Consider the following 26,851-nt stretch of genomic DNA (forward strand, 5'->3'; position numbering starts at 1 on the left):
CTTTCCCTATAAACTAAATTTTCAATGTCCTAGAAACACTGCCCCTTCATGCTACCTGACCCTCAAGATATCATCATCCCATTCCTCACCTCCTCACACAGTTTTCACCTGCATGTGGTTGCTGCCCATACTCTACACAGATCAGTTCTGCCTAGGAGATTACTGCTAGCTTCTTAATTACTAGATCCTTGGTCTCTGTTTACTCCTCATCATAAGCAACTCTTCACTCTGTGTCCCCTCAATGTAATTTACTATGATGGCTTCAGACAGGACCTCCATCCATGCTGTTGATTCCCAAATCTACTCTTCTAGTCTTAAGCACTCTTGAGGAGAGATAATCATCATTCCAGAGCTGAATTTATAACTGCCTGAGGTCATCTTCAGTTTGTTTTCCTACTGACACTTCAAAATCAATATGTCAAAAACCAAACTCTCTCACTCACCACTGCCAAATCTTATGCATTTCATATTTCAGTTAATGGTTCTATGACCTCAGAACACTGTAAACAGAGTTTACATTATGGTTTTAAAGGGGACTGTGTTCAACAGAGTTGCATTCCCTAAACACTAATGAGACAAAATAGGAAGATAGAAATTATCTCACCCCATACCTACAAAACAAATTCATTGAATAAAAAGAAGCGTGTTCTGCTTTTCTTGTATTTCTTTACTATAATTCTCAGCTCACATTCTAGCCTGATAATCCCTTTCAGGTGAATCCCATTAAAAAAGAGTACAGTAGATTCCACCCCCAAAATGTTATATATGTAATTCAGTATCTATTCCTAATTGAAAAAGAAACTTATTTTCAAAAAACCCTTTTTCTGTTGTAATTAATAAGTAATCTGTGAGATAATACCTGAGACTCTGTGAATGTCTTGGCCAAGAACTTTTCATCCAATGGTTTTTAGCATCCATTGACATCCTTGCCTGAAGTGACTTTATATTAGTGATTTTAAAATAATTATACCATTTCTTTCACATTCTACATTTAGTAGTTGGCATTTCCTCCGCCACCTTTGTTTGTTGAGTACCACTGTCCACTTCATGGATTCATAAAATCTAAAAAAACTTCACTGTATCATTTACCATCATTATTCTTTCTAATGCTCAAATTGCCCTAAACTTGACCAATGTTCAAGTTAACACCTGTGTCCTTTTAACATGTCCTATTTGTCTTTGATCGTTTTCCTTGTTTTCTGGCACAAGAAAATGTTTCAAGTTTCCCTTGTATTTTCCCTGCCTCAGAACTAGGATTAACTGTTCCTCCAAGAAACTCTGGCTGCTTTTAATGAGAAAAGGAATTTAGAAACCAAGATCTGAATGCTAGTTGTGCTCACTGCTAGCTGGAATTTCACTGTTTCAAGACTCTTTCAGTGGACATTGTTAGAACACATTTATTTTTTAAAACCATAAGTTTAATCTACTCTAAAGAAATACCTCCAACAGTATGAAAATACATACATACAGAGTAATTTATTGCAGCATTTTTGTTATTGCAATATATTGGAAATAACCTAAATGCCCATATATAGGAGTGGCTAAATACACTATAATACATGTGCACAATGGAATACTATGTAGCTATAAAAAAGAATACAGAAGATCATTATGAACTGATACATACTGATTTCCAGAATACACTGTTAAATGGAAAAAAAAAAAAACCAAAGCACAAATGCATAACCCATCCTATAAGAAAGAAAAGCATATAAAAAATGTATATGCTCATCTGTGCAAAAGAAATACAGGATAAACCAGAAACCAATGAGATAAGTTATCTACAGGAGATGACTGGGAATAGGATGGAAGCAATGGAAGAATGGGAATAGGGTAGTAAGGATTAGGAGGACTGATGCTTCTCTAAGCGTAACCTTTTCATAAAGCCCTGACTGTTAGAACCATGGCAATGTTTCACATTCTCCAAAATAAGTAACTAAAATCAATCATGGTGGGATGAATTGGGAGATAGGGATTGACATATATACATTAATATGTATAAAATAGATAACTAATAAGAACCTGCTGTATAAAAAATAAATTAAATTAAAAAAATAAATAAAATCAATCAGGATATGGGGCTAGGGGTGGAAGGAACTCAAAATGGAATTACAAACAGTAAAAAAAAAAAAAAAAAGTGAACCTAACTATATTACAGGGGAATAACATAACTACACTGAAGTGTTTTCTAAACCCGAGGAGCTTTAGAAAATAGTATTTTGATTGTATGCTGTAAGACTAAAGACAAAAATTGTATACAAGTATTGCTCTTTAGTTCATAATTTTTTTTCTCCCAGAACATACGTGGGTTAGCAATTCTGAAATTATTTATGTTTGCACTAGAATTGAACAAATATATCGTGTGTAATCAGAGCCAGATTTCTTGCTTTTGGAGATGAAGTTATAATGAGAGGGGAAGGACAGAATGAACCCTGTGGTGTTGAACTGGAATCTGAGGTATCAGTATGATACAGTAAAAACACAAATAGCTGAATTAAAAAAGAACGGGCAGAGGCTCTAAATAGACATTTCTCCAAAGAAGGTATACAAATGGCCAAGAAGCACATGAAAAGATGATTTAATGTTTTTAGTCACTAGAGAAATGCAAATCAAAATCTGAAAAACTACAATGAGACATCACCTCAGACTGTAACCAAAAAGAAAGACAATAAAAAGTGTTGGTGAGGATGTGGAGAAACTGGCACTGCTGGTGGGAATACAGCCACTTTGGAAAACAGTCTGGCTGCTTCTCAAAAAGTTAGATATAGAGTTACCAATTGGCCCAGCAATTCCACTCATAGATATATACCCAAAAGAAATGAAAAACACATGTTCATGCAAAAACTTGTACAGGAATGTTCATAACAGCATTGTTTGTAGTAGCCAAAAGGTGGAAACAACCTAAATACCAATAACTATCAATGGATAAACAAAATATGGTATATATCCATACAATGGAATATTATTTAGCCATAAAAAGGAATGAAGTACTGATAAATGCTACACCATGGATGAACCTTGAAAATGTTATGCTAACTGAATGAAGCCAATCACAAAGACCACATATTGTATGATTCCATCTATATAAAATGCCCCAAATTGACAAATCTATAGAGACAGATAGTAGATTAAAGATTGCCTAAGGCTAGAGAGGGTGGGTGGGAGGTTGGGGAGAAATTGGGGAGCAATTGCTATTGAATATGAAGCATCTTTTGGGGGTAATAAAAATGTTTAAAAATTTTTATTGAAGTCAATTCTGTTCAACTCTGTGAATATACTAAAAATCCCTTATATAAATTGGTGAATTATATGGTATGTGAGTTATATCTCAATAAGGCTGTGTTTTAAAAGTCAAAGTCAAGTTTATTTTAAATCAGAAAAAAAGAGGAAAAGGTATTTGTACTTTAGTACTCTAGATCCTCTCTCCTCCTGACTCCTCTGGGATATTACTCCAAAAATTATTCCCTCCCTCCTATATCCTCAATTATTTTTTCTTCTATTGGTTCCTTCACCATGCTCATTTTCCCCCAAAAAACTCTCAATCAGGAGTTTTTCAGTAATCGATGATCCAACTTGCTCCTTCCCTCTATAACTAGCAATCTTGTTAAAGTATATCAGTTAGAATGCTTTTGGCTGTAACTCAAAATGGCTTAAATAAAAGGGCATTTACTGTCACATAATTTTTTTGAGGACAGGTTGATTTTATGGTGGTTCATTCATCAGTGCAACATCATCATGGATAAGTTAGGATAAAGAATTAGCTGCTGTAAAAAAAAACTACAGTGGCTTAAGACACATTTCTCTCTCATGAAATAATCTGAGTGTAAGCCATCAAGGACTAATACGGTGGCCGCTTTATACTTTCTTCCACCCTTAACTTGGGACTTCCATCATGTAATCCAAGATGGCTGCTTGGACATTCACATCCTCATTCCAGCCACGTAGAAGGGAAGAAAAGGAAGAAGTGGATATATCCAATCTGCGGGTACAACTCAGAAGTTGCACACATCACCTCAACTCAAATACCATTGACCATACATGTCCCACACAGTTGATAAATATACCATGTATTTAACTAAAAGTTTGGGAATCTAATACCACAGAAAGAAGAGAAATGGATACTGGAGAATACAAGCAGACTTTTTCACTAGGACCAAGATTGCATTCTACCATACTGTGTGTGGGCTTATTTTCTAATGCAGGCTCCTGCCATAGTTCCAAAACGGCATCTGCCATTCCAGCCATCAGAGGCACACAGCCATGCCTAGAGACAGAAAAAGGCATGTCTATGTCTTGTGTACCTTGTTAAAAAGCACTCCAGCAGACTTTTCCTCATGTGTCATTGTCCACAATGGTCTAAGCCTAAACCATCCCCCTAACAAGAGGAATGAGGCTAGGCCAATCGACATTTACCCCCTAAGATTGGGGAAGGTCTCAGTGTCCTTTAATGGACATAGCCACTCAGAAAAGGCCCACAAAATTGTGGTTCTGATAATACAGAAAGAGGATAGTTTCTGAGCAGAATGCCCAAGGTCACAATAATAGCTTCCATTTCCCCCTCACCCTCCATTAGTATCTCAGCTGGTAGGGTGATCCAAACTTTACTCCCATAGGATCCAAGTCCTTAGTGGTCTTATATTTACTGTATTGCTGCAGTTTCCCATTGTTCAGTAATTGTGGACATATGAAAACCAAGAGGAACCTTAGTGTATACCTGGGGTTCCAGATATAGTCCTTATTCTCTTTGTCGAGCAACAACCAATTTCCCCTTGGTAATTAAGACCAATCACCCCAACCAGTACAATGAACCCCTCTCTAACTGTTGGCTCAGTGGTCTGAACACCTCATATGCCCAGGTGGTACTGTCAGCTTCCTGTTTAATGGAACCGTGACTGGGTTATCTGGGGAAAGTATCTGTCCCTTGCACACTAGGGCCTTCAGATCCACCAAGCCCAATGTTTTAGAGTCAAAATTGTACAGACAAAAATTCTTCAAGTGAATTATTAGGAATAGTAAAAGGGTCACTCCTACCTCCACCCCCTGGTTCCTCGCCCCATGCATTCTGAATATGGGGTAGACGGCAATGTATATTGGCTACTGAGTTAAATCCTATATCATATCCTCACAGGGGTTATCTCTCAGCCAACTGATCCGTCAGCAGGACTTTCCTCCATTGTATCATACTAGATGCTTCTAAGTGATGGGTTTGAGGTAAGATCAGTTAATTTCATGGGCATGACTCCATTGCCACACTTCCTCATAGTAAAATGAGTTTCTTGCTCAAATTTAATGTTGTTTGTGATACATAGTGAGGAAATAAGGCATTCTGTAAGTCCATAATTGTGGTACTAGTAGAAGATTTCCAAGCAGGGATGGTAAACCTGTATCTGGACTATGTGTCTATTCCCATGAGGACAAATTGCTCTTCCCTCCATAATCAAAGGGACCTGGTTTAATTAAACTGCCACCAGGTAACTGACTGGTCTAAGGAATAGTACCTTACTAGGGTCACTGCAATGGCCTCTGCTATAAGGAAGCTAAATACACCATAGAGGCAGTAACCATATTACCCTTGGCAAGTGGAAGCCCATGCCACCAAATCTGTGTTTGGCCTCCATTCCTATTGCCACATGGCCCCACTGAACTAGTACTAAAGTAACTAGGTAGAGGCTGACTGACATCCATAGGACAGATCATCTTGTATACCTGATTACTGGGACGGATGCCCTCTTGTGGGCAGCCAAATGGTTCACAGACATTTTCACAGTCCGGGTCAATTTTGAGACTCCATCCATAATACATCTCCCACTGACTTCCTTATTTCTGATCATCTTCTTTCCAAGTTATTGCCAGCCTATTAATTACTGTGCATAAATCAGTATAGATCCATACCTCAGGCTATCTTTCATTCCTAACACAGAGGACAACCAGATGTTTTATTCAAAATTATGCCCTCTGGGAAAATTTCTCTTCATCTCTATTTTTCAGGACCACTTTACTATGAAGTAGGGCCATAATTCAGTGGCTCTATGCTTCTAGTTGGTGCTAGTATATCATCCAGACCATTAATAAACCAGGCCCAAGCTTTTCCTTCCTCTGCTAAATGACCATGAGCCCAAAGACAGGGTTCAAAAAAAGGTGGCAAAGAAGTAGGGGCAGGTACAATGAAAGTTAGTCCATGTACTTTACTTGTGCCTTCCAGATAAGCTCAGGCCACCCCAGTATATACCTTTCCATTTGACAATGGAATTCTGCTGCCCATGTTCAATTTATGAGTCATCAGATAAAATCCAGTTCCTAAAGAGCAGTTCACAGCACAAAATCACTTAGAATCCTGTGGTCAGGTGTTTAGTATCTGCCGAGCCCTGGTAGCAAGCCAAGAGTTGCTTTTCAACTGAGCTGAATACAGGAACCCTTGTATCAATTCTCATATAAACTTTTAAACCACCCTGGGGATCAAAGTTACATATCAGATGATCAATTCAAGCTGAATAAAAAAAGGATGTGCACTGCCTTCCTCAACTCTTCTTTTGAAAACTCCCATTATAATGACCTGATACTGATTCCGAATGAGACACATGTTCTACTGCTCTCCAGAACAAAACAGAATTCTCCTATACTTTGAAAACACAGTTTTGGCCCCAACAGACAACTGATCCTCATTAGTAACAGAAAGAATAGTTCAACTATTTCAAAATCCAAATGATAATTATGGCAAATGTCTTCCAATATTTAATTGATTTATATTTAACAAACCTATAAAGCTCAATCACATAAAATTACATTTTGCAACTAGCTTATGTTGGAAGATTCATCAGGAAATTATATTGTTTAAGCCTATATGTTCCATACTAAAATTATTGTCCTCATGCTCTGGTCACACTTGAGGGTTTTAATTAGCCATTCTGTCTTGGTTACTAAATTGTGAAACTTACCTAGGTAGAACTTAAAAAAATTTTATGTCCTTCATTTTGTTTTCTGTTTTTTTGGCTGCACTGTGCTGTATGCGGGAACTTAGTTCCCTGACCAGGGATCTAACCCATGCCCCCTGCAGTGGAAGCGCAGTGTCTTAACCACTGGACTGCCAGGGAAGTCCCCGTGCCCCCAATTTAAAAAAATTAAGCCTCGGCTAAAATTGAAACAAGAGCCCACAGATTATAATTAGCATTTTACTAAAGAACTTTGAAAGAAGGGAAAAACACTATAAAGCATAGAGCAAACCATAAAAGGCTGTTAGGTAGATAACAGGAAAACATGGAATATATTTACATGTCAGATATTATGAAGACACAAAGAATATACGACAGTTATATCAAGCCATACTTATTCAATACCTTGGCATTATGAAATTTGGTAGTTTGTAAGAAACTCTTCTGTGCTCAGTTGAAAACTTTTTATTGTTATGTTACCTTCAACTTTGAAACCATGTGCTTAATTGTTTAGGACGTAAAATTAAATTTATGCACTGTATGTTTATTTTATGGAAATTGAATGTGAATTTCTTTACTAACCATGAAATATTTAACAGACAAGCTATGACTTCACTGATCTTGATAAAATTAACTCAACCAGTATTTAAAAATTCTAAAGATTCTCTTGGAGTTAGTATAAAGCAGATGTTTTTTGCTTGCAACAACTGTGGTACAAGTAAAAGAACGATTATGGCAGATACTTCTTAACCACCACATAAAATCTTGACTTTTTCCATGCTAGCCACCTCTGGGTTGATCAAAGCATGTGGATCTGCCATTACTGGCAGCATAAAGTATCTGCACTCCAGGGTCTTGTTGAAGCCTATGACCTCAAACTTTTTATTGCCTAATTCAAATCAAACATTGTGTTTCAAGAATAACATGCTTAAAGGAGTGTCAGAAAAACATTTATCCTTGTTTCAAACTGGGAATTCAGAGTTTTCATTTTAGGAAGGCCCATGAGGTAAGTTTTCCTAAACTCTTAGTATCAGAAAAAGATGTAACTCTCTATTAATTGGTTTACTGTGATCTCAAAAACACTATAAAACCCTCTGCTTTGGTGAATTTGCTGTATTGTTCTGCTTTCTTATTTTTCCTTTCTTTTTAACATCATACCTATTTCCTCATTTTTATCTTATGTTATAGTATGCATTTTCTGTATGCTGCCTCAAATTCTCTGAGGAATAATGTAGGTATAAATAAGTAAAGATAAATTTAAGACTAGAAAAAGGATCAATGCTTATAGGGTCAAAGGGGGGAAAAAAGAAATCTATGACAGTAAATAAGTACTAGGATACCAATAGAACATTTGAAAAGATTTCGAGTCATTGAAGCCACAAGTATTTGCCCACCAAAACAAGTGCCAAGAAGCTCTGAAAGAAGGAACTGTTCTTCAACAATTTTTTCAATGCAGCAAACACATAGGCTTTGTCCATAGAGCATGTTAAGTCTGAGCTTACTTATGTTCCCTAAATAAGTGCCCTTTGTGCACGGAGCACAAGAAAATACATATATTCCCTGTCCTGTTGAGGTGTGAATTTAATTTCTACATTATGCAATTGATTACAATGATCAACAACAAGGAGTACATTGCCCAAGAATGGAATTGAATTGGATGTTCAAAGCCACAAGCCAACATCTGCAACTTGCTCTTTTGTGATTTTTTTCAGTCACTAAATGCAATGGCCAAGTGTTAGTTGGCTTTTTTGTTCAAACCTTCACTGGGCTCTAGAAATAACTTTGCCAGTGTACAAACAGGCAACGTTATTTCTACCTTCAGAACAAGACTGGAACTGAAACTGCAAAACAGCTTGTTAATATCAGCCAAATTACTTCCCTAAACTCCTGTTCCATATTCTGTGCATTATGAAGTATTTTAAAACCTTTTATATTTTCAGAACCTTCTTTATAATCCTGTAAAATGCTTTATAAACACTTCCTTGGGTGTCTGATGCAAAACCTTATCCTCTTCAAGCTGCAGATAAGGATACGGAGACATTGCCAAATACGATGTCTTTCTTGTCCCAGATCACATACCGAGGAAGTGGTAAGAGCCAGAACCAGGTTGTGGTCCCTGACTTTGTTTCAGATTCTGCAGAACTCGTGACCCAAGGAGCGATACCCGCGTTCAGACACCGCGTGTGCCCAACAGGGATAAAGGCCATCGAGACTTCCTAGGAATTCAGACTTTCAGAAATGTCTTGGGAAAACTCAGCAAAAGACAGGTTGCACAGGTGTGCAGTGAAGCCTCAAACTCGTATCACTGAGAATGATTTGCAAAACAGGACGGTGCAGTAGGGTGTGCCGCGACTTGGTTAATCTGGCACTCCACTCCCCCACCTCCTTTCCTGGTGCCCCACTGCCAGGTGACTTCTCACCTGGCCCAATGCCCTCAACGTACCTTTTCTGAACTGGGAGGGCTGCGTTCCCTTCGCCCTCGTGCTCACCCTTCTCCCTCTAGCCGTCACCTTCTAAGATTACCTGACAAAGCGGGGGGCGGTTTAGCAGAGGCGCCCCTAAGCCCCGAGGGTGGGAAGCAGAGCCTGGGCCCGGAAAGGACGCGCCGGCCCGGGGGGCGCGGCGGCCCGGCCGGGAGAGTGTCGTGTCCCGAGCAGGCCTCAGGGCGGCACTCTGGCCCTGCGGCCGGCGTACTCAGGCGGGCAGCTGGGCGCCGACCGACGCTGGCCGGGAACGTGTCTCCCGGTGACGCAGCCTCGGGTGGAGAACGTGGTGCGGCGGCGGCGACGGTACGCCTCTCCGCCGCCCGCGAGAGAACGTGCGGTGCAGCGGGAGGCGGAGACGGCGTCGGACCTGGAGCGGCCGGCGGGCGCCTGGAAGCAGGACGCTGGCGCCGGCGAGGAAGTAGGTCCCGGGCGCGGCGCTCAACAAAGAGTGGGGCCGCTCCCCTCAGGTACCCAGCCGGCCCCGGGCCCCGGCGGGCGGGCAGACCGGGCTCGGCAGTTCGCGGACGGCCGGGGAGGGGGGAAGGGCCGAGGCCGGAACGCGGCAACTAGGCGCCGGGGACCCTTTCAGGCCCGGTGGTTCGCTGGCCCCGGCCGGGCGGAAGGGACGGGGCTGGGCCGCTCGGGGTTGTAGCCTCTGCTCGTTCCTCGTGCAGGCGGAGCTGCGGGCAGAGGCTCCATGTTGGGAAGCGGCGCCGCTCGTCCTTGTTAGCAGGAATCGGGGCGCCGCGGGCAGAGCCGGCGGGAGCCGGGCCCTGAGCGAAGATGGAGGCCCCTCTGCGGCCTGGCGCGGACATCCTGAGGCGGAACCCGCAGCAGGACTACGAGCTCGTTCAGAGGGTCGGCAGCGGCACCTACGGGGACGTCTATAAGGTGAGGGAGGCCGGGCTCTCTCCCTGCGGCCCGCTGGCTCCCGGGTATAGGGCCACTTTCTGGGGAAGTATGAGGCGGGGGAGGATGCTTTTATTGTTGCATCTTGGAGATGCCGCGGCCGGGTTCAGTGTACTCGATTCAGGGCACCTTTTATTCACTGCTTGCTCTAATCGCTCCAACAAGCAGAACTAAACACACCTTTGCAAACTACCGTAGTACTTTTTTGTGGTATAAAGGGTTTTTAACGCTTATTTATGGTATCCAAGGGAGTTCGAGTCCGCTTATGGAGTTGCCCTTGAGGATGTTCTTGTCTTAGCATGGAAAAATGCTTCCTGGAAGACAGTAGACAAGAAAGTATGTTGACATTCCGACATTTGCATTAAAAACTTTTTAATGGATAATCTTGGTTTAAAAAGCCCTATGAAACCCTGTCTCTCAATTTTATCTGTAAGCAGTCTAATACTGGGTCAGAGTGACTTGTGCACAAACATTACCCAGTGAAGAACGATGCTTTTCCCGGCAGAAGTTTCATTATTTGTATCTGCTTGATGATTCTTTTTCTACTTTAGCAGTTCCTCTCTTTGGGATTTATAACATACCATGACCAAGAGTGGTTAAGAGCTGCTGTATTTTTATTATACTCGTTTGCTTTATTTGAGACAAATGATGAGGATGAGTTACTCTTAATTTGAGATTTAAAAAACACATCATAGAGAAGCAAACCCAGTTTCCTAAATCCACTGAGTTCTTGAAGGATGAAGAGGAAAGATTGTTTTAGATTGCCTTCTCTGTTCCAGAAAGGGAGCACTAATGCAACTCACATGGGTATATCAAGGGAAATTTCCTTTGATTTGGAACAGCTTTGTTTATTGGATTTAATGATGTTAGGTATCCCATTATTCCAAACAGCACTCCTGCATATACCTGAAATGGCCTTGTGTCATATGGGTAATTAACCAGTAGAAGCCTTTAGGGTATGTTGTTTTTTACAGGTAATATGGAAGAAAAAACATCCCTTCTTCCTAACTTTTCTGTTTTTGTTTAATATTCTCCCTATTAATAGTAACAATATGAGGTTGTGTTATGACAGTTCTAGCACTGTTTGATTCTATTGAGATGAAATGTAATGGGTAGGCTTTTTATTCTTTAAACAAGCATTTGAATCTTCTGTACTAGGTACTGTTCTGTATGCGATGTTGAATTGGGAGGAAGGTTCCAGCTTTTGCCTTGTGAATAATTTTAATTCAAAGTAGATAATTATAATAGAATCCTCTTCTTTATATAGAATTAGGGGTAGTTAACTCTTAACTATTTATTCATGGATTAGCCATGTTGTGGAGTGCTTTTTAAAAAATTGAAATTCCTATTTGCCTTCTCAGTCCCACTTTTTAGTCACCTTCATCTTATGATTCACTACGTATTACACTAGTTCACGTTAGTCACACAATTGGTAATTAATTCAGTTCATGTTAATACAATAATCTGAATTCCAATTCTTGTATATTTTCTCTCCTCCCTACTACAAGAAAATTTAAAATGTATTCCCCACAAAAATCCCAAGGACTTCACCTTTTTTCTTTATAAATATAACAACTAAAGCAACTGTCTGGAGCAGGATTTTATCCTTGCCGGGGAAAGCAAAGGCTTATATTAAAGGGACAGCTAATGCTCGGCTTTTACCCTGGTGCCTCCCTGCCCTAACTCTCTCTTCAACAGCTCCTAAACAGAGGATCAATACAATATTTATCATACACCACTTTCAAACACCCTCCCCACAAATGATCCCCTTCCCTCATATTCATGCTCCATCACTTTATGTGTATCCTCATTCCGCACCAAGCCAGCCTCTAATTCCTAAATATCCTCAAAACCCTGGTTCTTTGTCTTTGTGGTTTTCCTTTGTTCTAATTACCTGGAATCACCTCCCACCCCCATTTCCAACTGTTATATCCTACCTTACTCAAAGCCTCCAGGAGGCCCCAGCCCCTCCCCCTTATCTCTCCAACCTCATTTATTACTCTTCACCCTCCTTCATTCTCTTCTAGCAACACTGGCCTGCTTGCTCTTCCTTAAACATAAGGAAGAGCAAGTAGGCCAGTGTTGCCATCTTCCTACCTTTGGGCCTTTGTTCTGGCTATTGCCGCTGCTCAGAATGTTTTTACTCAGCCACATGGCTTGCTCCCTTCCCTCCTTGCTTTTATATCCTCTCAGTCTTTTTTTCCTACTTCTTTTATCTTTGCACTTATCACCATCTAATGTCATTTAAAAACATTTTATTGGAGTATAATTGCTTTACAATGTTGTGTTGGTTTCTGCTGTACAATGAAGTCAGTCAGCTATATGTATACATATATCCCCTCCCTCTTGGACCTCCCTCCCCCACACTCATCCCACCCATCTAGGTCATCACAGAGCACCAAACTGAGCTCCCTGTGCTCTGTGGCAGGTTCCCACTAGCTGTCTATTTTACACATAGTAGTGTATTTATGTCAAACCTAATCTCCCAATTCATCCCACCTTTTTACTTATTTTTTCTTGTTTATTATCTATCTCAATCCACTAACATACTCTCTGAGGGCAGGAATTTTATCTCTTTTATACACTGCTCTATCTCAAATAGTTCCTAGAATTATGCCTGGCACAGAGTAAGTACTTTCTGAACATTTGAGGAATGAATGAATGAATGAATGAATGAATGGCTGTCAGTCTTTCTGTCCCCTAATTCTCTGGGCATATACCTTATACTTTATACTTACTGGGCATATCTGGGCATATACAACACTAAGTTAGCATTTAATATTCTATATATTCCTGTAATGCCTATTATGATATCCTGTATATGTATTTTTACAAATTTCAATTATTTGAGTCCTCCAGGAAAAATATTTCTGGAAAACTATTTCACAGCATATCCATTTTCAGCATTCGAAGTCCTACAGAATTTTATCAGTTTATATTTGCTCCTTAATATGCCTAAAAACATGTAACATTCAAACTGTAGTGCTGAAGTTTTTAACTCAGAGCACTTAATTTTGTTATTTATCACTGTGTTTAGGATGAGCTGAAAATCCTAGGAAGTTTTAGAAGAATTTCGATCTGTGATGTAAACTAGCAAAATAATTACAGTGAAGAATAATGCAGGTAAATTAGTTGCTGTTCTAGTCAGATATTATCCCTACTTCTTTTTTTATCTTATGGAGCTGGAGCTTTAAAAGTACCACAGCTTTGAGATTTTTTTGTGAATTATTTTTATGTTTTTCAAAAACACAGATCCCCTTTGAATCTTTGAAAGCGCCTGTCTTTCCTGAGACTCCTTAAGAGGGGAGAGCTCAATCTTAAACTGGCTATTCCCTGGTTGAAAGAAGAATGCTATTTATCTATAAAGCTTCTTTTAGATAAATAGGGTAAATCATTGAGGGTGAAAGCAGGAAATAGTGGAGGGGAAAGAAACACAAAAGAGAAAAGAAATGTGGTGGAAGATTAAGGATTAAATTTCAACTGAGCAAATTTTATTTATAATTATCATTAATTTTTAAATCTTCTAACAGGAAGAGGAAGCCTGGAGATTTAGTGCCTCTACTACTTTCTGTCCATAGTGATCTAGACTGTGGTAGTATCATGATACAGTTCACAATTAACAGTACAAGCCATTTGGGTTGTCTTTATCCAAATATTTAGATCAAAATGGTCCCCAATCTAGATTCCAGAGAAGTTTTAGTAATTTTTTTTTATTTTTTGTGGGTTATAAATTTAGAGTGGGCAATCTCATGTATTTTTTTCTAACCTGTATTGCTTTTTCCGATTGATTATAAAAGTGTGACATGTTTAACTCCAGGAGGACAGGAACAGATGTCTCCTGCTTTTCACTGTACAGTAGCAGAGAGACAGATGCTCAATAAATATTTATTGAATGATATTAGTTGTAGAAAATTACCAGAGATGAATACTGTTAATAATTTAATACAGTTTATTTCAGGCTTTTTTCCTAAATGTTTTTAAACCAGTATGTTTAAACATGGCTTTTATAAAATTGGGATCATGATGTATCTCTTTTTTCTACTTGATTGGAATGGCCATCATTTTCCCTGGTCTTTAAATAGTCTTCAAAAATACCATTTTTAAAGGATCCATTGAACAAACTCTCATTTAGTTAATCGTTATGAGTTTCATATTTGTTTTCAATTTTTAATTTTTACAATTTTAAATGTTACAATTTGTGTAGAAATCTGTGTCACACAGTCATATCACTTCTGTGGGTTCTTAGGGTGCTGGATGAACTGGGTCCACTGTAGTGAAGCCCTTTTTTATTTATGCCCTCCCTTTCTCTTCCCCAAGCCAGAAATCACAGTTCTGGAATGGCTTTTGATACTTTAAAGCTTACCCCAGGATCCCATTGTACAGAGACAAAGCTTGTTACATCACAACACTTCTGTAAACGTTCATTTATTCAAGAAATACTTATTGAGTGCCAACTGGATGGTAGGGTTTGGGGATGCAAACAGGAGAAAGAGAAAGTACACTATCAACATATAGGAACATATAATGTAGTCAGGAAAACAGACATGTAAACAGTCATAATTTGGTAAGTGCCAGAATAGAAGTGAAGTGGAAGATATGCCCAACTTTGTTTTTTGTGGGGCCTGGGGAAGGGAGGAAAGGAGAGAGAACTATGATGTGAACTAGGGAAGATTAAAAGCGGAGGGAACATTGACTGGATTTTAAAAGAGTACAGGGTGATTTCCAGGTGGACAAGACACGAAAGAAATTTTAGGCTGTGGGAATAGAATGTGCAAATACCTGGTGGCTTGAGAAACCATAGTGAGTATTGAGGGATCTGCATCTGCTTTCCAAGTTTGGTGTGACCAAATCTGGCAGGGATTCCATAGATGGCAAACAAAAGCTATTTTCTGGCAGAAAAGGACCAGATAATGGACCTTGTATGTCATAGCAAAGAATTTCGACTTCTTCCTGTAAACTGAAGAAAGACTTTAGGAGGGAATCTCTCATGGTATAGAGGCTGGATTAGACAAAGTTTCTGGAACTATAGGGATGAAAGGAACTGATAGATTTAGATGATCAAATTTACCTGGTGATGAGTGAGGGACAAATAGGTAGTCAGTGGTATTTAGAATTTCTGCCTTGGGTGACTTACATTGGTGCCATCAACAGAATTAGGAACTACCAAATTTGTGGGGTCTGGATCTTGTGTTTGGTTTTGGATGTATGACAACGTATAGGTGGTTACGTCCAGTGCATGGTAGGAAGTTCAGCTCTGGCCTTAAGAGAGTTGGACTGGGGATACAGGTTTGGGAGTCATTGTCACTTTATGGGGTGGTACCTGTGTAGTATAGGTGAGGTCACCCAGGAGAGTACATTTGTAGGAGAGCTGAGTAAAGGCAGTAGTCTTAGAGTAGTGGCAGAAGAAAATAATGTATTGAAGGTGTCTGAGAAGAAACAAAATGTTACGACCGAAGTTCTTTCCATAGAAATCAAGAGTTTCAAGAACTCTTCTCTATCATTTCCTGTGTTCATTCTTGTTTCCTCCCACTCTAGTAAGGCAAATGTTTTCATCTTCCAAAAAATATATATCTGAGGTTTTGTGTCATTCCCTTTTATTCTCCTTGTCCATAGAATAAAGTCTTAGAATGATACGGCTTTTAAGGCCCTGCCTGTCCTGAGACTAACCATACTGAATTTCCTTTGGTTCTTTATATGCACTCTACTCTGTCCTTCAGGTTTCTGCAGGTACTGTTTCCTTTAACTAGAACAGTCTTCCTCTTGTCTTTCATCTGCTACTGTTTGCATTTCTCTTTAAACATTGCATTTTCAGTGAGGCCTTTTCTGTCCTTTAGATAAGGTCATATCTGTCTGCTGTTTGACTTCTTACATAATACTTAACCATTTGTCACTCATCATTGTGGCTGTCAGTCTTCCTTCTCTGCTCAAACTGCAAGACCAGGGACTTGTGTTTACCACTGAATCAGCTAGCCTAGTATAGTGCCTGGCATATAATAAGTGCTCAATAAAAATGTTTTGAAGGAGTGAGCAACATAGTGGTCATTTAAGTAAGGAGTTGAAAGGGTTCAGAGCAGAAGAGTTGAGGTGTGAATGGTCAGTAAGGAAATAGGAGAAATGTAGACCACTTTTTGAAGCAGCTTAGCTATGAAGTGGAAAAGAAATGAGACACACAGATGTTTTTTCCACTGTTTCTGTTCTTTTTCTTCCATTGAGACTGATCATAGTTTTCCAGTTATTATTCTTTAAAATTGTCTTATCACTCAATTGACCAGGAGTGTTGCTGAGTTTAGAGAAGGAATTTCACAGAGAAGGCAATCAAGACAAAGAATTTGGGAGGAATTGAAAATTTAGGAAGATTAAATATAAAAATTTAGGATGGAATTGTTGGGGACCAAGGTAGGGGATAAATTTAAAACCTCCTTCCCTCCCTTTCTTTTTCCTCCCTCTTTCCGTCTCTCCTTCTCTGAAACAGAGCCTCCAGTGATTTCCAGCCCCAGTTGTTCCCCTATGGGTATGGTTAGGATGAGGCACATTGATGAATGGGGAACTGGAATGCAGCCGGGGAATGACAGGGTGGAAAGGAGTATTTAAGATTCAACCAGTATTTATAGAGAGCCTCTGATGTGCCAGCCACTGTTCTGGGGTCTTGGAATACACCAGTGAACGATGTAGACAAAGATTCTTGCCCTCAAGCAATAAACATAATAAATAAGTTGTATGATATGTTAGAAGGTGATTAAAGATGTAGAAAGAAGAAAACACTGAACAAGTTTAGGGGTTCAGGATTGCCAGGGTGGGACGCGGAAGGCAGGTTGAGGAATTATATTGAGATGGACAGGGTAGGCCACATTGAGAAGGTTAGATTTGCGCAGAGACTAAGGAGTTGGCCAAGTGGATATCTGGGTAACCAGAGGATGTCTTAACTCTGTCTCTTACTGAATCACCTGAACCTATCTCTACAGCTAAATTGTAAGCTTAGGGTTAGGAATTAGAACTGAGACACAGTCATTGCCACCATTGCATCTCATTGGCTGGTGCAGGGGTACAAGTCATTGTGATTTTAATTAAGTTCAGCAGTTGTATGTAAGTTACCCATTTCTATGTAATTTTTAAAATTTTTTATTTATGGCTGTGTCAGGTCTTTGTTGTGGCATGTGGGATCTTTGTTGCAGCGCGTGGGTTTCTGTCTAGTTGTGGCCTCCAGGTTTTCTCTCTTGTTGTGGCGCATGGGCTCCAGAGTGCATGGGCTCTGTGGTTTGCAGCACACAGGCTCTCTAGTTGATGTGCGTGGGCTCAATAGTTGTGGCACGTGGGCTTAGTTTCCCCGCGGCATGTGGGATCTTAGTTCCCTCACCAGGGATCGAACCTGTGTCCCCTGCATTGTAAGGTGGATTCTTTACCACTGGACCACCAGGGAAGTCCCTCTGTCATTTTTTAATAGCATGATTTTGCAAGCAAAGGATATGTAGCTGCTTTTACTATATCTTTCCCCACTGGTGTTCTCTAATCTTTAAATGCTAATAAAATAGACATGCCCAATGGCCCCAAATGTGAAGGTGATAGAGGATGGATGTATATTCTGCTTGTACTTTCTCTGACATTTGTTATCAAAACATCACCCACTTCTTCTTCTTTGTTTTTTTTTTTGGATTCTAACACAGTTTGTGTGAATATATTATCCTTTCTGTGTCCTGGTAATCTGACATAAGAGACTGTTGGGTTGTCATGTTAGGGTGAGGGAGAGTGAATAACTTGCAAAAATAGGTTAACAGTGGGAAATAAGAATCTTATTTAAAATTATGCTTTTTATTAAGCTAGTGGATATCTTATTAAAAGTTATTTAATTAGATATTATGTTAAATATTGTGAAAGGTTACTATGAAAATAAAACGTTTTATTAGGATGAAGTGTTCTGTTATGGATGTTTACTGTTTTGCAAATCATCTGGTTAAACTCTTATTTTGTATTTATTATTCTTACTGTGTAGAAGTAGGCTTATGTTATGACTGCCTGGAAAAAGACAATGGTTCTGATGGTGGATGTGAAGCTCTGGATCATGGTTAGAGGCAAATAATTTAAAAACGCCTTTCTACTTTCATAGAAATGTTCTGAAAACTATAAAAGTCTTAAATACTTTCAACGTTGTGAAAATAGACATAAAACAGTGCCATCACTGGTGCAGGTGTATAAATTCTAGTTCCAAAATTGACTTTTAGATACAACCTCTGCCTTAGGCTTATAATGTATCTAGTATTCTTTTTATTTTCATAGGTTCAGTATTTTCACTTTAACCATCATTTCCAGTGTTTTTGTTGAAGACAATGGGATAGAATGTAGATGGACTTAGATTTCTTATTCTAGTTTTCCTTTCAGAATTTATAAAAGTTTCACTCTTAGCTTAAAATTGTGGTTTCAGACCAAATACACAGGAAGAGAAACATGTGATACTTATTAACTTATAAACAAGTGATACTTGTGTTTTCAGGCCTTTGTTTTCAATTGGAGAACTTAGTCCTAGATCAGATAAATTGGAACAGGCGCTTTTTCTTGGCTGCATTGGACTATTTTGAGTATTTGTACATGTTTGAATGTTAGTAGAAGGCTATTGCTTTTCAATTATGTGAAGTACTATTTAAGTTAGAGAGTGTAGATAACTCTTTGAAAAAGGCAAGATGAATTTATGTCTAGTGTAACTATGTCTGTTAAATGTCATAATCTCCCACTGAGATTTTGAGAAGATGATGTGGGAAGCCAGGCTGATAGCCCAGTCTATCCTTGGAGGTGTTTGGGCCCATGAGTCATATAGGCCCCCGCCTTCTAACATTTTTATAAAAATGGAATTGGATTAAAATGAATGAGTGACTAATGTTTGTTTAGCTCTTTCATAATCAGTATATTACTTGTTTCTCACAATAATCCTATGAAGTAGGTGGGACAGATGTATTATCATCTATAGTTTACCCAAGAAGTTGTATGATACTTGCTTGTATCATAAGTTGTATGTTACATATTATGTTGTATCATAAGTTGTATGATATTTGCTCTAGATCTTACAGATAGTACGTGGTGCTGTGAGGACGTGAATCCAGATCTTCTGACTCTATAATCTCTGTTCTTTCTACTATACCAAACTGCCTCAGGACTACATCTTTAAATTCACTGCTGTATACATAGCCCTTAACACATTGTCTAGCACACAATAAGCTCTAAGCAGATTATGGGCAGATGGTCAGATGAGACTTGGCAGCCTTACCCCTCTGCTGAGAGGTGAGGAGTTTTTTGGATTGATTTGAATATGCATATAAGCTTCAGGTCTCAGCACCAACTTTCAGAAGTACTGTTTCCTGGTTACCCACCTGGTCATTACTCTTACCCTTAAAACTTCCAAATTGGAGCCCAGGCTTGACTTGCTTTTACTGTGGAGATGAACTTATCAATAGCTCATAGCCACCCTACAATGTTAATAAGTAAAAAGAGAAACTTTTTTTTCTTGGTTGTTAGACACCCTTCCTGATGTGCCTTCTCTTGTGCTCATTTTGTTGGAACTTTAGACTTATTGTTACCTAAGATAATTGAGTCCCATAGACTGGATTTGGTAATGCTATTCTAAGTTAAAATAAACAAAATGCTAATTCTTTCAGGCAGTAGAATAGCCTACCTTCTGTAGCATTAGCTGGTTACTTCTGTTTGCCTATGTCTAATTTGTCACAGCTTGAGAAGGATGTCTTGTGAACCAATGTGTTACCCCTCACATACATGCACCCTCTTTTCTAGGTGCCCTGTGCCTTTTTGTCCTTTTTTAAGCCTACCTCTTATCAATATCAGGATGGATCCAATGTGGGCATGACAGTATATTTTAATAGACATAAGTTGCAATAAATTATTAACAACTTTTGCATTTTAAGCTTTTTAGCTCCTAATTGTAATACTGGAGATGCTTGGGTCCCCTATAATGTTTTTTATCCATGAATAATTTCCTATTCTTTCTGTAGATCCATTGGTAGGACTTGCCTTCCTATTTGCCTCTCTCGTCCTCGCCTCAGAATAGATAGCCTTCTTTCCTACCTTCTTTTCAAAAAATACATTTTAAATAATATGTGTTTATTTTCGAAAACTTGAATATAGGAATAAATGAAAAATTACATGTACCTCTTTTACCGAAAGATGAACATTTTTGTATATCTTTCAAGACTTTTAAAAAGTCATATTAAGGACACATACATAGATCATAATATATATTATATAAGCATATATTTAAGCATACTATATATAGTATATAGCATATATATTTGATAAGGTACTTTTTTCATTTAACAGTATGTCACAACTTTTCATGTGAGTAGATATACACGTTTAATATTTGTGTATTATTTCCTTGTATCATTGTACAGTGTTTAATTCATTATTGTTGAACAAGCAGATTATCTCCAGTATTTCCTTATTATAAGCATGCTATGATCTGTATCCTTGAACAAATTCTTTTCACATATCTAATTATTTCTTTAAGTAAATTTCTAGGATTAAATTTTCTTTTTTTCCTTGTGATGAGATTTTTATCCACGTTGTTAATTTCACAGTGCATGAAAATGTGGCTGCACATGGAGCAAGAGATGCCAATCCTGGGGGAGTCCTTCTGGCTAAAGTTTCAGTGAATTTGACCTATTATTCCCCTCAATAGTTGCACCCACCAGCAGTGATTGAGAGTTTACATATTTCCTACCTCTTTTTTTATTATTAATAATGTAATGTAATGCATTTCTGTTACCTTATTTTACACTTACGTTTTCGTGTTAGATTTTTCCCTACCGCTTTTAATCTTAACTCAAGCCCTTTTCTCCCTTTGCTTTGCCATGAAGGCCTCCAGATAATTACAATTTAAGTAATCCTCTAGAAGGAATGCTCCCTTTAGTAAAATCAATCTGTATTAGGAGAGGATTAGAAAAATTCCTTTCAAAGGCAAGTAAGTATCCTAACATACTAAGGCTTTAGTGTGTCCTGAGATATAAGTCATCTGGACAGATTTGGGGTCACCCTAACAGGCAGGCCTTAGACTCTGAATATGTCTGCCTGGTAGTGGGGCAAACCCTGCAGTGCAGCCTCCTTCTGTGGGAGAGGGAGCACCTGTCTAGATCTGGAAGGCAGCTTGGAAATAACTTGCTTGACAAAAATTAAGGAATTTGGGAGCTGGCAGGGACCTCTTACACAGTACATATGTACCCTACCCTATCCTTGACAAAGGGTCATTTAACTTATTTAATTAATGATACACTAGAAGCAATTGGTTCCTTTTTAAGCTATAGAAAACTTTCCTGTTTGGATCTAAAATATGTCCCATTGAAACTCAAACAAGGCAGATAAATCTTTAATTCTTTGCTGTCATCCCACCAGTACTACCCTCATACCTAAAGTACTCGATGCATAAGGGATGCTGAGTAAATGAAAAAATAATGAATGACTAATCTTTATATTAAATTTTCATGTGGAGGATATGCTGTGTGGCTCCACCCTTATTATATTTTGTTGACATAAATTTGATAATCTTAATGGTAGTGGTTTCCTTGAAATTTACATAATTTATATAGTATATAATATGTGTTTATGACCTCCTGTTTTCCCAAAAAGATTTATAATAGAAGTAAAATGAAGCACTTTACTCTTACCACAGGATAAAGTACTGCATTGTGTTTTGAATATAACACTTTCAACATTTATTTTTAAATTTTAAAAATATCATAACTGTATAGAAATTTGAAGAAAAAAAGTCACTTATAACATGACTTTTGTAATGAATCTAATATTTTAACTACTGTCATTTTTGTTGGACGTCAGACTTTGAGCACATAGGCAAAACACATAGTAATCAGAATGGTGGTAAGGGTCTGGAATCTGTATGTAGCATGTTGAAGAAGTTAGCATGTTTCATCCATAGATAGAAGGGAGCTTTTATGTTTCTGTCTGAGGAGAGTTAAAATTAGAACTAGGTCCCCTAACTGCCATAGGAATGGCAATACATACTTACTGAATAAATCAGTACATACTTAATAAATCAATGAATTTAGATATCTGAAATTTGTCATAGGAGCAATAGACACAATCAGCTTTATCTCACAGACCAAAACTGGGACCACTGAGGAGAAATTATAGGCAAGTAGATTTTGCTTATCATAAAAAGTCTTTATACAACTAAATTTATCCTACAAAATGAATGTATGAGATTGATCAAATGACCTCCATAAACTAAGTAGAAGAAAATTGCTTTTTTAGAAAAAAGGTTGAGTTAGATCATTTCTAAAATTTCCTCCAAACTGAGATTCTAATAGAACAGTATCTCTAGAGTAGTTGTAGTTTTAGTTTTGTCTGTTTCCTTCCTTCCTTCCTTCTTATCTACCTACCTACCTACCTATTTTTTAAATTTTTATTGAGGTGTAGTTGACTTACAGTATTATATTAGTTTCAGTTTACAGCAGAATGATTTAATATTTTTATACATTACAAAATGATGACAGCAGTTAGTCTAGTTACCATCCATCACTATACAGATTTATTGCACACTGTTATTGACTTTGTTCCCTATGCTGTATATTACATCACTGTGACTTATTTATTTTATGACTGGAAGTTTGTACCTCTTAACCTCCCTCACTTGGTTTTACTCATCCTTTATCCCCCTCCCCTCTGGCAACCACCAGTTTGTTCTTTGATCTGTTTCTGTTTTGTTTATTTTGTTCTTTAGATTCCACATATAAGTGAAATCATACAGTGTTTGTCTGACTTCTTTCACTTAGCATAATACCCACGAGGTTATCCACATTGTCACAAATGGCAAGATTTCATTTTTTATGGCTAAGTAATATTCCTGTGTGTGTGTGTGTGTGTGTGTGTGTGTGTGTGTGTGTGTGTGTGTATCTCCACTTGGGTTGCTTTCATATCTTGGCTATGGTAAATAAATCTGCAGTGAATAGTGGCACACATGTATCTTTTTGAATCTGTATTTTTGTTATCTTCACATACATGCCCAGAAGTGATATTGCTGGATTATATGGCAGTTCTATTTTTGAATTTTTGAGGAAGCTTCATAATGTTTTCCATAGTGGCTGCACCAGTTTACATCCCACCAACAGTGCGTAAGCATTCCCTTTTCTCCACATCCTTGCCAACACTTTTTATTTGTTGTCTTTTTGGTGATAGCCATTCTGATAGCTGTGACATTGTGTTTTTGATTAATATTTCTCTGACTAGTGGTATTGAGCATTTTTTCATATGTATGTTGGCTGTCTGTATGTCTTTTGAAAAGTGTCTGTTCAAGTCCTCTGCCCATTTTTTAATGTTTTTTTTCTTTTTCTTTGATGTTGAGTTCTATGAGCCATTTATGTATTTTGAATATTAACCCCTTATGGGATATTATGTTTGCACATATCTTCTCCCATTCAGTAGGCAGCATTTTTGTTTGTTGGTAGTTTCCTTTGCTGTGCAAAAGCTTCTTAGTTTGATGTAGTCCAGTTTTTAAAATTTTTCCCTTACTTGAGGAGACATATTCAAAATAATATCGTTAAGACCAATGTCAAATAGTGTACTGCCTATGTTTTCCTCAGTTTTATGGTTTCAGGTCTTACATTACATTTAAGTCTTTAATCCATTTTGAGTTTAAGGTATATGTATATGGTGTGAGAAAGTAGTTTAGTTTGATTCTTTTGTGTGTAGCTCTCCAGTTTTCCAAGCACCGTATCTTGAAGAGGCTGTCTTTTCCCCATTATATATTCTTGCATCCTTTCCCATAGATTAATTGACCATATAAGTGTGGGTATTTCTGGGCTCGCTATTCTGTTCCATTGACCTAATTCTGTTCCATTAATCTAATTCATGAACATGACATAGCTTTCCCTTTGTTCCTGTTGTCTGCAGTTTCTTTCATCAGTGTCTTACAGTTCTCCTAGTACAAGTCTTTTATCACCTTGGTTAGATTTATTCCTGTGTATTTTATTCTTTTTGATGCAATTGTAAATGGGATTGTTTTCTCAATTTCTCTTTCTGATAGTTAATTACTAGTATATAGAGACACAATAGGTTTCAAAACAATCTTGAAAAAGAAAAACAAAACTAAAGGTATCATACTCCCTGATTTCAAACTATACTATAAAGCTACAATAATATATTAATTTTTATCTTGCAGTTTTACTGAATTTATTTATTAGTTTTAATAGTTTTTTTTGTGGCATCTTAAAGATTTTCTCTCTATATAATATAACATCATCTCCAAACACTGACAGTTCTACTTATTCCAGTTTGGATTCCTTTTATTTATTTTTCTTCTCTAATTGCTGTGGTTAGGACTTCCAAAACTATGTTGAATATAAGTGGTGAGAGTGGACATCCTTGTCTTGTTCTTGATCTTACAGGAAATGCTTTCAGCTTTCCACTGTTAAGTATGATGTTGACTGTAGATATGTCATATATGGTTTTTATTGTGTTGAGGTATGTTCCCTTTATACCCACTTTGTTGAGAGTCTTTATCATAAATGAATGTTGAACTTTGTCAAAAGCTTTTTCTGCATCTCTCAAGATGATGATATGATTTTTATTCTTCAGTTTGTTAATGCGGTGTATCACATTGATTGATTTGCAGCTTTTGAACCATCCTTACATCCCTGGGATAAATATCACATGATCATAATGTATAATCCTTTTAATGTATAGTTAAATTCAATTTGCTCATATTTTGTTGAGGATTTTTGCATCTATGTTCAGTGATATTGTTCTCTAATTTTCTTTTTTGTAGTGTCTTTGGTTTTGGTATCAGGGTGATGCTGGCCTTGTAGAATTAGTTTGGAAGTATTCCTTCTTCTTCCATTTTTTAGAGTAATTTGAGAAGGATAAGTGTTAACTCTTCTTTAAATGTTTGGAGAATTACTTTGGTCCTGGAATTTTGTTTGTTGGAAAAAATATTTTTTACTGATTTAATTTCATTACTGGTAATTGATCTGTTCATATTTTCTGCTTCTTCCTGATTCAGTCTTGAGAGTTTGTATGTTTCTAGGAATTTGTACATTTCTTCTGGGTTGTCCATTTTATTGGTATATAACTGTTTGTAATATTCTCTTATGATCCTTTGATATATGTTATGTCAGCTGCAAGTTCTTTTTCATTTCTGATTTTATTCAGGTCTTCTTTCTTTTTTTCTTGATGAGTCTGGCTTAAGATTTATCAGTTTTCTTCATCTTTTCAAAGAACCAGCTCTTAGTTTTATTGATCTTTCCCATTTTTAAAAATTTTCTATTTTGTTTCTGCTCTCATTTTTAATATTTCTTTTCTTCTACTGACTTTTGGTTTTGTTTGTTCTTCTTATTCTAGTTCTTTTAGGTGTATGGTTAGATGTTTATTTGAGATGTTTCTTGTTTCCTGAGGTAGACTGGTATTTCTATAAACTTTCCTTTTAGAACTGCTTTTGCTGCATCCCATAGATTTTGGATGGTTGTGTTTCCATTTTCATTTGTCTCCAGGTATTTTTTGATTTCCTCTTTGGTTTCTTCAGTGACCCATTCGTTGGTTAGTAGCATATTGTTTAGCCTCCACGTGTTTGTATTTTTTGCAGTTTTTTTTTTTCTTGTAGTTGATTTCTAGCCTCATATCATTGTGGTTAGAAAAGATGCTTGCTATGATTACATTCTTCTTAAGTTTATTGAAATTTGTTTTGTGGTCTAGCATGTGATCTGTTGTGGAGAGGTTTTTTTCCCTATCCCTTAAATGTGGGTAATATTCTAGGATTCTGCTCTTGAATCTCTTTTCTTCTAACTCTACATACTCTTCTTAGGTTATGTCATCTACTGGCCTGGATTCAATAATATTGATGATGCCCAATCTGTCTCCAGTCCATGTTAGCTCTTGAGCTTCAGTAGCTATTAAGTGGCTTACCAGATATCTCCATATCTCCAGTTAGTTTTCCATAGGAACCTAAATGTTAAATATGTTCAAATCTGAGCCCCTTATCTATGTTCCTTCACTGTCCTTCCCCTCCACCCATAAAATGTGTCCATCTTCCTGTGTCTGTCATCTTAGTGAATGGAATCACAGTTTGTATTCACTTGTACAATCTAGAAACTAGGGGTTATCCTAGACTTGCTATTCCTTTGCATTCACATTAGTTTGCTAATTCCTAATGGAGACAAGCTGGGCTAGAGCATAGTGGAGAAGATAGAGGAAAGTTAATGGATTTGCTTTATATTTTTAAGCCATCATTATTTGCTGAGATATCAGATGTGAAGAATGTGAAGGAAAGAAATGAAGAATGACCTTGGGTTTTGTACTTGAGCAACTGGCTGGCTGCAGTAAATTTTATTTAGATTGGGAAGATGTGAAGATGAATGGGTTTATGGAGCAGAGAAAACTGAGTGTTATGTGTTAGGCATGTTAGGGTTGACACGCCTGTCAGGTTTCCATGGATTTAGGAGTCTGGAGCTGGGTGAGGAGAGATTTATCCTGGAGATGGTTGTTAAAGCCATAGGACTACATAGGACAATGTTAGGTAAAGAA

The 26,851-nt window shown here is 37.8% G+C and overlaps 1 protein-coding gene across 1 annotated transcript in view; it reads left to right on the top strand.

The window, feature by feature from the left end:
• Positions 1-9,638: 9,638 nt before the first annotated feature.
• MAP4K5 (mitogen-activated protein kinase kinase kinase kinase 5) overlaps positions 9,639-26,851 on the top strand; it is a 140,894-nt gene continuing 123,681 nt past the window's right edge. The window contains 2 exon segments of the mRNA XM_007446611.1: positions 9,639-9,882; positions 10,090-10,306. Coding sequence (XP_007446673.1) covers positions 10,199-10,306 — 108 coding nt within the window. The 5' untranslated portion in view covers positions 9,639-9,882; positions 10,090-10,198.

Source organism: Lipotes vexillifer, unplaced genomic scaffold, assembly GCF_000442215.2.
Source record: "Lipotes vexillifer unplaced genomic scaffold, Lipotes_vexillifer_v1.1 scaffold124, whole genome shotgun sequence".
Classification (NCBI taxonomy): Eukaryota; Metazoa; Chordata; class Mammalia; order Artiodactyla; family Lipotidae; genus Lipotes; species Lipotes vexillifer.